The 12,032-nt window shown below is 43.5% G+C and overlaps 2 protein-coding genes across 5 annotated transcripts in view; one reads left to right on the forward strand and one right to left on the reverse strand.

The window, feature by feature from the left end:
* SLC49A4 (solute carrier family 49 member 4) overlaps window positions 1-883 on the reverse strand; it is a 66,915-nt gene extending 66,032 nt beyond the window's left edge. The window contains exon 1 of the mRNA XM_061370072.1: window positions 287-883. Coding sequence (XP_061226056.1) covers window positions 287-644 — 358 coding nt within the window. The 5' untranslated portion in view covers window positions 645-883. The remainder of the gene's footprint in view (window positions 1-286) is intronic.
* Window positions 884-1,157: 274 nt separating this feature from the next.
* HSPBAP1 (HSPB1 associated protein 1) overlaps window positions 1,158-12,032 on the forward strand; it is a 40,191-nt gene continuing 29,316 nt past the window's right edge. For all 4 annotated transcript variants that reach the window (XM_061370100.1, XM_061370102.1, XM_061370101.1 and 1 more), the window contains exon 1: window positions 1,158-1,218. In XM_061370100.1, coding sequence (XP_061226084.1) covers window positions 1,182-1,218 — 37 coding nt within the window. In that variant the 5' untranslated portion in view covers window positions 1,158-1,181. The remainder of the gene's footprint in view (window positions 1,219-12,032) is intronic.

A 12,032-nucleotide genomic window follows, 5' to 3' on the forward strand; every position in this document is an offset into this window, starting at 1 on the left:
GAAAATAGTACTCAAGATGTCTTTAAAGTATTAGTCATCGCCTCTGAAGACCAAGGCCAATAGCCCCGAGAGCAACTTGGTGCCCGGTGCCCCCGAGACGGCGGCGCCCCCTCCCTCGGCATCAGGACCTCGACGACGCCCCTCACCGAGGCGTCGCCAGGACAAGGGCAGGACCACGGCCATGGGCAGGACCACGAGTACGGCCACCGCGTCCCACCCGGCCCGGCGAAAGCTGCGGGAGCGGGGAGTCCCGTGCCCCGGCCCATAAGCCCCCGGCCTCGCTCACCCTTCTTGTCCATGAGCCACATGAAGAAGAAGCAGGGCGCAAACCCGATGGGCCCCCAGAAGACGAGCAGGGCGATGTCCCAGCCGCTAAAGCCGAAGGCCAGGCGGGCCGAGTTCTGGATGGGGCCCCAGCTGTTCCACACCAGGCCCTGCGCGAAGCCCAGCAGCGAGAACAGCAGCAGCACCAGCCACCGCCGCCCGTAGACGCGGCCTGCCAGCGGCGCCACCCGCCGCACTGGCACCGCCGCCGGTACCCCCGCCGGACCCCGCGGCTGCGGCCGCCGCCGTGGCTGCTGCTGCTGTGGCGGCGGTGGCAGGAGGGGCTGCCGCTCCTCCGCGCTGCTCCAGCCTAAGCCCATCTGCGAGGGCGCTGACGGGGGCCCGCCGGGGCCGGGGAAAGGACACCCACACTTCACCCCCCAAACGCGGCGGCGCTGCCCCAGCTCGCCACAGCCGCATGCGCGGTCGGGGAGGGCCGGCGGCCGCCTCCTTCCTCCGCCGGCGAGGGGAGGAGGGAAGCGGCGCCGGGGAGGAGAGGCGAGCCGGGCACCCGTTGGGGGGATCCGTGCCGGCTGGCAGCCGCGGGAGCGTGCGGGGCGCGGAGTCCCCGAGGGATCAGCCGGGCCGTCAGCCCGGTGGGATACGGGGCTCGGGCACCGGGACAGGAGCGCTGGAGCAGCTGCTGAGGGCGAGGGGCCACTCTTGTGTCACCGGGGTTGCTGGGGAAACCCCCGCCTCGGGGCCGCTGTCAGCCCCGCAGTTACGCTGCCACTTCGGCCCCGCCCCGCGCGGCAGGGCTCAACGGGCCGGGCCCGCTTCAGGGCCGGGGAGCGTTAAGGGGGAGGCGGTACCGAGGGGAGTCCGCTCGAGCCGCCCCGAGGAAGAGCCGGAGGAGCATGGCGGAGGCAGAGAGTCGCTGTCCTGCCGCGCCGGGTAGGTGCCCCGAGCCCCTTCGCACACACCTAGCCGCGAAGGACACCGCTCCGCCCTGTCCCGGGCGCGGCATAGCGCGGCCCGGACTCGGCAGCGCGCTGCATGTGCAGGCCGCGGGCCGGCTGGCGGGCGGGAACCGAGGAGCCTGAGCGGGGCCTCCTTCCGTCTCCTTCAGCTCCTCCTCCGAAACGTTCTTCTGTGGCGTGGGCCCGTCACCGTGGTGGTCGCAGAGGGCAGAGTTGGGCTGCCTTTCAGGAGGTGTGGGTGCCTTCCTGAAAGGAACCGCCGAAGGCTTCTGAGGGTATCCGGCCCTTTAAAGGGAGAAGTAAATTGTGTTGGGTGGATACAAATTAGCCATGCTCCTAAAAGGAAAAACCAGTAGGGTTCAGCTACAGCCTGCATTGAAATCCATTTTAAAATAATTCGGATGAATATACCATCATGTGGGTTACACTAAGCTCATTAGAAACTATTATCATTTAAATAGATTGAGGTATATAGTCATTCCATTAGGTTGTGCAAGTATTTATCTGTATATCTACCATCTGCGCTTGCCATAAAATTAATGGTTCGTTTGCTGCACAGTGCTCATCTTCCCTGAAAATAATAGGTATTTCAGTTTGGCTGGCTTAGGCATTCTGTCACAGAGTCTGGAAGGCGGCTTGATAAATGCCTCTGTGCCTAACTGGGGAGAGCTGCACAGCAGGATCCATACAGGCTGGGTTTAGATCCAGCGGCAATGTTGCACTGGATCTAAACCCAGCAGTTGTTGGGTTGTTGCTGTGCTGGGCAGCGAACAACTGAATTTCTCATGTGGTGTCAACCCCACGGTTTTGCAGCCAAACCCATGCACTCCCATAAAATTCTTCCCAAAACATATGGACATTGCATGTTGTTTAGCCCACACAGCTCTGTTTGCTAGACTGAGGTTCAAATTGGAAGTTGCACTAGAGGGGCAAAAAGGAAGTTTGTATCAACTGAAATCAGCAGAACTATAATCAAAAAGAAAATGAGATTTTGTCGAGAAAACTTCAGAAATTCCTCAGGAAAAACAAAATCCATGCATAGTTAAATAACAGATTAATTACAAATGAAAATTCGAGCTTGCTGTGTACAACTGTAGGGATAAAAGTACAGTAAAAATAAAGGATAAGATTTGGATTTGGCCATGACCGAGGCATATTTCAGTAGTACTTTGGAGCTCCAAGTAAAATTAATTCCCTGTTTACTTAGGTCTTTTTCATGCATTACCATCTCAGCACAGTTTAGCCCATGCCAAAATGTTCTTTCAATTTAAAATGGCTATGTTACTACTATAAGTGATTTGGTGGCATTGTGCCAAAGACAAAGTGCTGTCATTTGTAGAAGTAAACAAAGTGAAAAAATACTTCTCTTTGAACATTTTTCAATTAACTGTAGTAACTGGCGGGGGGGGCACAACAGGAAAGGGTTTCTTGGTTGGTCTTGTGGCAGGAAGTAAGTCAGGTAGGGCTTTGCAGTTCCTTTAACTGCAAAACTTGCCTCTTGCCTGCAGAGTAAAATGAAAACATGAACATAAGCAGGATAACCCTGATAACTTACTCAAGCACCTCATCTTATAATGGGTTTAAAGACATTTTGACTCTTACATGGGTCAGCAAGAAAAGTTTATGAGAAACAGTGTCAAAAGAAAGTAGCTGTCAAAATGGGCTCAGAAAATCTAGATGTGTTTATTGTTGACTTGATAATGATTTAAATAACTTATTTTAATTGCTTGATTTGAAATCACTCCATCTTTACATAGCTTCACAACCCATATGTGTATCTTTCAGTCATGGCCTGACCTTTTCTATTCCAGCTATTTAATTAACACAGTGTAATATTCTGCGTGAATTATTCTTGTTTGCAGGGTATGGTACCATTTAAGTTTGTTGATGTAAAGGAGCAGTGCATTGTTGATAAATTGTTGGAAACCAAATTAGCTTTATCTTGCAGCTAGCTGATTGCATTATTTCACTCATGGGTATAATACTTCCCTAAATATGCTAATTTCTCTTTGTGTGGTGACATTTTTACTGTTCTCATTACTGACATTTGTAATATTTGGGGTGGGGAAATCTTTTTTTGCTTTAACCTCATTATAATGGAGCTAAAGGTATTTGAATATTCTCAGAAAAAATGCATATATATTCAGGCAAGTGGAAAGGTTGTTTTGTCTCCTGGCCAGAACTTTCATCCCTATAGCAGGACCTGATCCTAAATGGTGATGCAGAAGCCCATCCAGTTACTAATTGCCCAACCATGATAGCGTATCTGTTAGTAGGTGCCTCCATTTCAAACCTCAGAGTTTTCAAGGCATCTCTGTATTTGTGCCTGTCTGCATGTGTCTGCCCTAAAACTTTCTAGAATTCAGCTGAGGAGGAGTTGGTGGCCTGGAGCTCTGACAGACTAGTAAGGATGGATAAGAATTACATAGCTGAAGCTGTTATTGCTGCCAAATGCTCATCCCTTCCCTGAGGCAGGCCTGGCTGATCCACTTAGGAGTTGGCACCTAGACTGTGCTGATTTAAGCCTGGCTTATTAAGATAAACTGAAAGCTTTGACAGGTTTGTTATAACCTTCAGGCATCTGGAGAGTCTAATGCAGCTTAAACATACCTATCATGTGATGGTGGAGTTGAGCAGTTCAGGAGAGTACCCCCCATGGTGCAACCCCCAGTTCTAGTGTATTAAGAAGTGCCATTTGCTCTCCAGTCAGGTTTTAGAACAAGTTTGCTCTCCATGTGACTTTCTTCAGAGAGATTCAATGAACTTCAGCATCCCCTTGTTTCTTATAATTTGCAATTTGACAAGTAGCAATAGCATACTTTATGAAGGCTAGAAGCATTTTGGCACAAAATGGGCAGGACCTAAAATTCATTCAAAGATCCCAAAGTGACATTTAGCTCTAATTATGAATATTCCTTCTAGCATCCAAAGAGTGGCCTGTTTTCCAGGGATTTCCCTCAACTCCAGACTTCAGCTGGAGTTGTGACAATGTAGTTTCAGAGCTGCCATAAAAAGCACTAGTGTAGCAGGGAGCTGTAATGGTTCTCTACACCCTGTCTTAAACAACATCTTTGAAGGTAAGCCTGTGAGGTGTGAGCAAGTTCCATTCTTCCCTCATCAAGTTTTGACATCCATTTCTTAGTTACTTAGGAACAGGTTACTCAGGATCTGCTGTGTTTTGGGCTTTATTTTTAAAAATGGGCATCTTCCAGTCTCTGCATTCAGTACCTTTCAGCATCTTGCCTTTTTCTACTGAGCGGTAGGCAGACTTCCAGTTCTAACATCAGACAGAAATTTCCTTGAACTTCACCAGGTTTTACAATGCTTCTTTCTCTTTTCTAGTATCACAAGGACCAAAATACAGACACATCTTCAGCTTATGAAAGTTAAACAATTTCATTCTTAAATTCAAGTATCGATGTTATCCAGTGGGCATTCATTTATAGCTTTTGATTGCAGGCTGTGTACAGTCATGTTGCAAAGTGACCCTTGTAGCGGAGATGGTGAAAGGTTTGTGGTAAGTCAGAGCCTGTTGCAAGGTCCTTTTTTAGGGAGATCTGGGGTAGCTCCTTTTTCTTAAGGGGTTTACCTTTGTGGTTGGCCAATGAAAGACATCTCAACAGATTCCCTGTAGACAATGCTGTAGGTTCTCTACTGTAGCTCTCAAAAGGCATATGCAAAACTTACACCTGTCTTGGACTTTGGGTACATTTAAAGCATTTTGTAATCCATTTCTGCCTGTTCTGCTATTCATCACTTGCTTCATGATGAGCAGATTAAGATTGTATTTTCTTTGAGTAGGAGGTGGAAGTTGCATGGTATCTTTCATCCAAACTCGTTTTGATGGCTACTTCCCTATCTCACTTGGACAGCCTTCAGGCTCAATGTCTTAGATATTTTAGGGATATTATGTTGGAGCTCCAAGCTCAGCAGAGCACGGTCCATGTGTTCTTTCATTTTATTTAAAGCCAACATGTTCAAGTAACTGCAAACAATATCAGTGGAGTATTTTGCATCCTAGAGATTGGTTTCCCTGCATTCCTGAAAGCCTGAGGATGGTGAAAATGAACTGAGTCACATGAGGATGTTAGGCTTGAGTTGGGACCATAGGGTGAAACTCTCCAGCTGTCTCCTAGGGCGAACACTGCATCAGCGTAGATCTCATTTTCTCCGATGTCAGCAAGGGCAGCTGGTCATACTGCTTTGGTAATGGTCTGTCTATTGGGTCTCTGGTGAATGTGATTTTTCATTTCTTATCAGACTGTGTCATTGTTCTTCTGTTGTCTTATGTCAAAACAGCAAGGAGTAACTTAATTATTGTTCTGATATAATTAATGGTATAGGCATTAAGGAGTTTGTTTCTGTTGGTCTGGCTAGTCCCACTTGGCTGTCATACTACAGGTATGCTGTGTGCTTTCCAAATGAGTTCTGTAGACCTGATTGTCTGGGTAGACGTTTGAGGTCAGATCTCTACTGAAGATGTAACACTCACAAAATGTTGTTAGTCTGTAACTCTCTACTATGTAATTCTGTATAGAAAGAAGAGGCTAAATTGATTATTTCTGTGTCTGTCTGTGCTTTTCTAAGTGTGGGCATATATGATTTTAAGATTAAATTATCCTATGCTTTGTGATCACAGAAACAAGGTTCTCAGGGGTAGATACAGTAGCACAAGATTTTTATTTCCGTTAGAGTATTTCAACAAGGTAAGGCAGTTTGGATGTCTTGGTATAAAAGTACAGCTTTACTCTTTTGCAATGTTATTGTTTTGCAATAAAAAAAATCAGAAGCTCATTTTAGATTTCTAAGTGCTGGGTGATTTTGAAGACAGGATATAGAAGACATGGCTGCTTCTGATACTAATACTGAGTTAGTAAATGGTTGACAGAGTGACATTAATGTTCAAAAGGAATCTGAAAATACTGAAACTCATCTACTGAGAGGACTTTTCCAGATATACTAATAGGTTGACAAATACTGAGTTCTAGTAAATTTTGCATATTGCAATAAGCTTCCAAAATTCAAAGCAGCAGCCCTACAATGGTTTCTTCTAAAATTAAAGGTCACCTTCAGTCTCCAAAAGAGCGGGTGCAGCTGATTAGAACAAGAGTTCATGCACATCTGAGTGGAGCCTTGGCTCTACATCTTGGGCCTACATCTTTTCTGATATTTAGCTCTTGGTGTTTGTAGATAAAGGAATTTTGCAGGCAGTTGTTACTTGAAAAGAGAAACAAAATCTCTGGAGAAGATGGTAAAGATATCTTGACATCACTAGCAGTAGATTGTTGTATCATAAAGCTGTGAAAGATAAGCTTCTATGTAACAAGTTGTGCTTTTCCAGTAAAATATAAGTTTCTTTTATGTTTTATATTTATATTAAAAGCAGAACTAACATTATGAAATTTTAAGGTTGCAAATTAAATTTGAAGAGCTTGGTAGCTCACATTTTGGTGACCTGTATTAAGTCAAATGTATCTTTAGCTCTACATTATGTCAAAGCAAGATTTTACATTCTTTATATGAACCCCAAGATTCAAAACATACAGTTAACAGTTTTTCACAGACAGATTTCATGTTGCTGCGTGAGAACCTTTATAAAGAGAAATAGCAACTTGAAACAAAGGTTAAACTCACTTGTTTTACCCATGTTGAAAGAAATGAAATTATGTAAACAGATGGAATAATAGCTGTGCTTTTTTGTTCAATATTCATATAATAATGCCAGTCCCATCATCTAATATCCTGATTTTGCACATTGGTTTTTGTGCACTTCAGAAACTGTTCTAAAGGTTTGTATGGTGGGTCCCTCTGTTTTCTTTTAATGCAATAATTTATTTAATTCAAAAGTACTTCTTTTATTCTTTTAATGTATAATTTCATTTTGACAATTATACCTCTGACTCAGCATTAATCATAATTTGTATCTTGTGTATTATAATACTGAACAAAGTGCTGAATACTTCCATCATAACCCCTTTGTCAGTCAAATTCAAAAGGCAGTTGTATTAATGGCTATTTGTTACAGTGGCTTATGGGAAAAAAATACTTTTAGTATACTGTTGACTATTTACTACAATACCTTATGGAAAAAGGGTGCATTTTAGAACATTTCTGGTTTTTTGTTGCTGTCATTTTGAAGTTCTTGTCAGTTAAGTTTGCAGGATAGTGCAACAGTAAAGTCATAAATGGCTAAAGTTTCTGACAGAGAATTTTAGATGGTGCATTCATCAATTTGAGTTGTGCATTCATATTTACTACTAACAAGAAATAGAAAAAGAAATAGAAATAAACTTCACTTACAACTTGAACAAATTCTTTTTTTCTTAGAAATATAGTTGTTAATTCCGTGATGTGCTGGTTGCTTTGCCTTCAACCATAATGCTATATGAGTATTAAGTTTTGTATTAAATTTCCCACCTATTAGGAAATTACAAACCAGTCAGTCTCACCTCTGTGCCTGGCAAAATCTTGGAGCAGATTCTCCTGGAAGGCATGCTAAGGCACATGAAAAACAACAAGGTGCTTGGTGACAAGCCAGCATGGCTTCACTAAGGGGAAATCCTGCCTGACCAATTTGGTGGCCTTCTATGATGGGGCTACGGAACTGATGGACAGGGGTAGAGCAGTTGATGTCATCTACCTGGACTTGTGTAAAGCGTTCGACACTGTCCCACACGACATCCTTGTCTCTAAATTGGAGAGACATCAATTTGATGAATGGACCACTCGGTGGATAAAGAACTGGCTGGCTGGCTGCACACAAAGAGTTGTGGTCAATGGCTCAATGTCCAGCTGGAGACCAGTGACGAGTGGTGTCCCTCAGGGATTGGTGTTGGGACCAGTCTTGTTTAACATCTTCGTTGCTGACATGGACAGTGGGATTGCGTGCGCCCTCAGCAAGTTTGCCGATGAGACCAAGCTGTGTGGTTCGGTTGATACGCTGGAGGGAAGGAATGCCATCCAGAGGGACCTTGACATGCTTGTGAGGTGGGCTGATGCCAACCTTATGAAGTTTAACCATGCCAAGTGCAAGGTCCTACACCTGGGTTGGAGCAATCCCAGACACAGCTACAGGATGGGCAGAGAAGAGATTCAGAGCAGCCCTGCGGAGAAGGACTTGGGGGTGCTGGTCGATGAGAAAATGAACACGAGCCGGCAGTGTGCGCTCGCAGCCCAGGAAGCCAACCGTATCCTGGGCTGCATCAAAAGGAGTGTGACCAGCAGGTCGAAGGAGGTGATCCTGCCCCTCTGCTCTGCTCTCATGAGACCTCACTTGGAGTATTGTGTGCAGTTCTGGTGTCAACATAAAAAGGACTTGGAACTGTTGGAACAAGTCCAGAGGAGGACCACAAGAATGATCAGGGGACTGGAGCACCTCCCGTATGAAGATCGGCTGAGAAAGTTGGGGCTGTTCAGCCTGGAGAAGGCTGCGTGTAGACCTCATAGCAGCCTTTCAATATCTGAAGGGGGCATATAGGGATGCTGGGGATGGACTCTTCATTAGGGACTGTACTGGTAGGACAAGGGGCAATGGGTTAAAACTTAAACAGGGGAAGTTTAGATAGGATATAAGGAGGAAATTCTTTCCTGTTAGGGTGGTGAGGCACTGGAATAGGTTGTCCAGGGAGGTTGTGAATGCTCCATCCCTGGCAGTGTTCAAGGCCAGGTTGGACGAGGCCTTGGGTAATATGATTTAGAGTGAGGTGTCCCTGCCCATGGCAGGGGGGGTTGGAACTTGATGATCTTAAGGTCCTTTCCAACCCTAACTATTCTATGATTCTATGATTCTATGAAATGTTGTGAGAAATATGTATCAGTGCCAGTGGGGTATTGGGAAGAAATGGGTTTGCTACTGAATTTCCTCAGCAGCAGGCGGGTATGATTTACTGCAAACAGACAGAAAGGTGGAATTGTAGCAGCCTAGCTTAAGGAAGAACAGTCTCTCCTTTGGAGAAAGTCTTATATCCTGGTAGAAGGTTTTGGTCGAAAACCATAGTGTTTTCCTTCAAAAGAAAATGAAATGCCATTTATCCAACATGCATTTATCTGCAGTTTCATTGTGTTTCACTTTGCTTTTAGCAATTTTGACAAGAAGATACAAAGTTCACTGGAAATACATTTAGTACGACTTTTGTTGGTTGTACATATCCTAATTTTCCTTGATTTGGGGGAATGGGAGGGAAGGGTTATTTCAGATGGTAGAAGATGCTGGCATGAGCTTTGAGGACAAGGAGGGAAATAAAAACATTTCTACAAGGGAGACTGGAGGAGCTCAGATCATTCTGTATTGTTCAGTAGCTGAAAAGGGACATGACTCACTTCTAAAAGTGCGCTAGGGGACGGAAGGAGAAGAGACAACAGGCAGAAGATGGCCAGTGTTTCAGGAAGAGCTTTCTAGGAAGAGCCCTAGGGGATTTCAGGAGGTATTTCATAAACGTATGCTTGAGATGATACACTGTCATTTAGAGCAGCATTGGGAGGTCCCTCCCAGTGCTGTATTCTGGGCTCGGCCTCTTACTCCACCCCTAAGGAGTCTGTCAGCTATTTCCTTTTCTTTATCAGAAGGACAGTTTGAGGTTTGAGGGCATAGCCCACACTCTTATCTTGCTTCATGTCTTGAGTCACTCAAGTCTTACTAGAAAAACTGTGAGATGCTCAGCCCCGCCACAAGAGCACAGGAAAATGGGTGTAAATAGAGGTTCTTTGTCTGTTCTCTTTTGAAACCCCCCTTCCATGACAGCAGATGCAGAGGGCAAGGAAGAGTTTGTTAACTTGAGGCTACTGAAGTAAGCTTCGGGTGCCAATCTTACCAGTGCAGACTGCTCTGTGCAACTGCTAACTATCTGTCAGTAGCCAAAATATTTATGCAAATCTAGGTTAGATGCCCCCTGGCTTTGCTGCATCTGCAGTATTGACATTTCTGGAGTAAAAAATAATAGTAACATCAATAACTGGTCAGGAAGTGATACCTGGATGTTCATGTGGTATATATCCTGAAAACTACTCCTGTATATTTCAGATGCATTCTGTTTGCTCAGAGTAGGCTGATTATAGTGCATAATACTGTAATCACATGCAGATTATTTAAAGTTATTATTCAATATAGAGAGTTAATGTACTGTGAAATCATTAAGAATGACCTCCAAACCAAGTCACTTGTCTTTGGTTTGGGGAGTTTCCCCATCCTTTCCACTATCTTCTTTTTACCTACTCCTGTTTTTGGTTAGTTAAGATTTTAGAGGTTAGTTGTTTTTTTTTTAATAACCTGGCTGCTCTGTATTAATGTATTCAAAATTCCAAATTTTACTTTTAACTTTTTCGATTTTTTATAAAGAAATAAGGATAATGAAGCATTACAGATTTATAAGAAAAACAATTTCATGATTCTTATACCAAATACGTTGCCAGGATTTCCTTGTACTCCCTCTTTTAGAAAATAATTTTAATACCTCTTAATTAAATCTCATATTTAAGCAGCAGGGTGTTTTGACAGAAGCCAACTACCACGCAATAATGAACTCTTATAATGTGCTAAATTATTTTAAATGAATGACTACACTTAACTTTTTAATGACAGTACATTTAACTTCTGAACAACTTTGATCAAGTTCACTTTTCGTCAGACTGCCTGCTGTACTAAATTCTTTATTCCCAAATCCCACTCAGTTATTCAGAAAAATTGTTAATCAGAAACATTAAATTATTTTCTCTCTTGCAAGCACAAAGTCTACTGGAAAGTACTTAGCCAATTCATTGCTTTTCTTTTACTTGCCCTCAGTGCTGAGTCTGGATGTGTCTTCGTATTTGACAACACATGTAAAGACGACTGGAGACCTTTGTTTTTTTAATTGGAAGATCTCCATTTCGCAATGTGTTACCTTTCTACAGAACACCTACCTTTTTCGCCAATTATATAAGCTGTCATGGTTACAAAACTCAAGCTAAAGCTCCGTTTGGTGTTTCAGTTCCTGGTTGGATTCTATACATGCCTTGTGTAAAGTCAAAACGTGGCAAATTATTCCTGCTTCCTTTTGTACTGTGAAGGCACATCATTTTGTTGAGCCTGATAGAAGGAACTAATTTAAAGTATTCCTTTTCTCTTTTGGGTCAGAGTACAACTGAGAAAATGAAGACTCCTGCAGAGCTTTTCTTTCAAAGGGAATACGCATTTCTGTTCCCTCCTGCTACCTGATCTCGTGTAGGAATTTTATATGTAATGTCCAAGATGTGCCATGGACGTTTTGTTTCTTTGCAACACTTTTTTTTTTTTTTTTTAATATACCTTTTACTGAGAAACATCTGTGTCCAAACTGTTTGCCCTTATATGTGCTATATGACCTCAGGTTTTGCCTATTAATTATATCCATTTCAGGTTAGGAGATACCGAGAAGCAAGAGCCTAGCTTATGAGGTCTCTGTGAAGCTATGATAAAAACCAAGAAAAAGATTATTATGATTTTACATTACACATTTTTCTGCTAATCTGTCTTTCAAGAGATGTCTTCAGATATCTCTTCTAATTACTTTTTACCACTCCTACAGCATATAGTTCAATCAGAAGTCTGTTGGTCTTAAGCAGAGTTCTCCAAATTATCATAGTACCTATTTGATAACAGAATATGGTATTTACCTTTCATTGTGTGCCTTTTCTCTAACGGGCATTTAGATATGCATGACAAATATGGGAAAATAATAATGTCTAGCTGACTGCTGTTCTCACCAAGGAATACATAAAGCTGAATCAAGACACTTAAAGATTCTTCACACAAAGTCAGCAAGAATCCCCATT

Source organism: Neopsephotus bourkii, unplaced genomic scaffold, assembly GCF_033783945.1.
Source record: "Neopsephotus bourkii isolate Nb327-2 ecotype Australia unplaced genomic scaffold, CSIRO-AGI_Nbou_v1 NB_1526, whole genome shotgun sequence".
In the NCBI taxonomy this organism is placed as follows: domain Eukaryota; kingdom Metazoa; phylum Chordata; class Aves; order Psittaciformes; family Psittacidae; genus Neopsephotus; species Neopsephotus bourkii.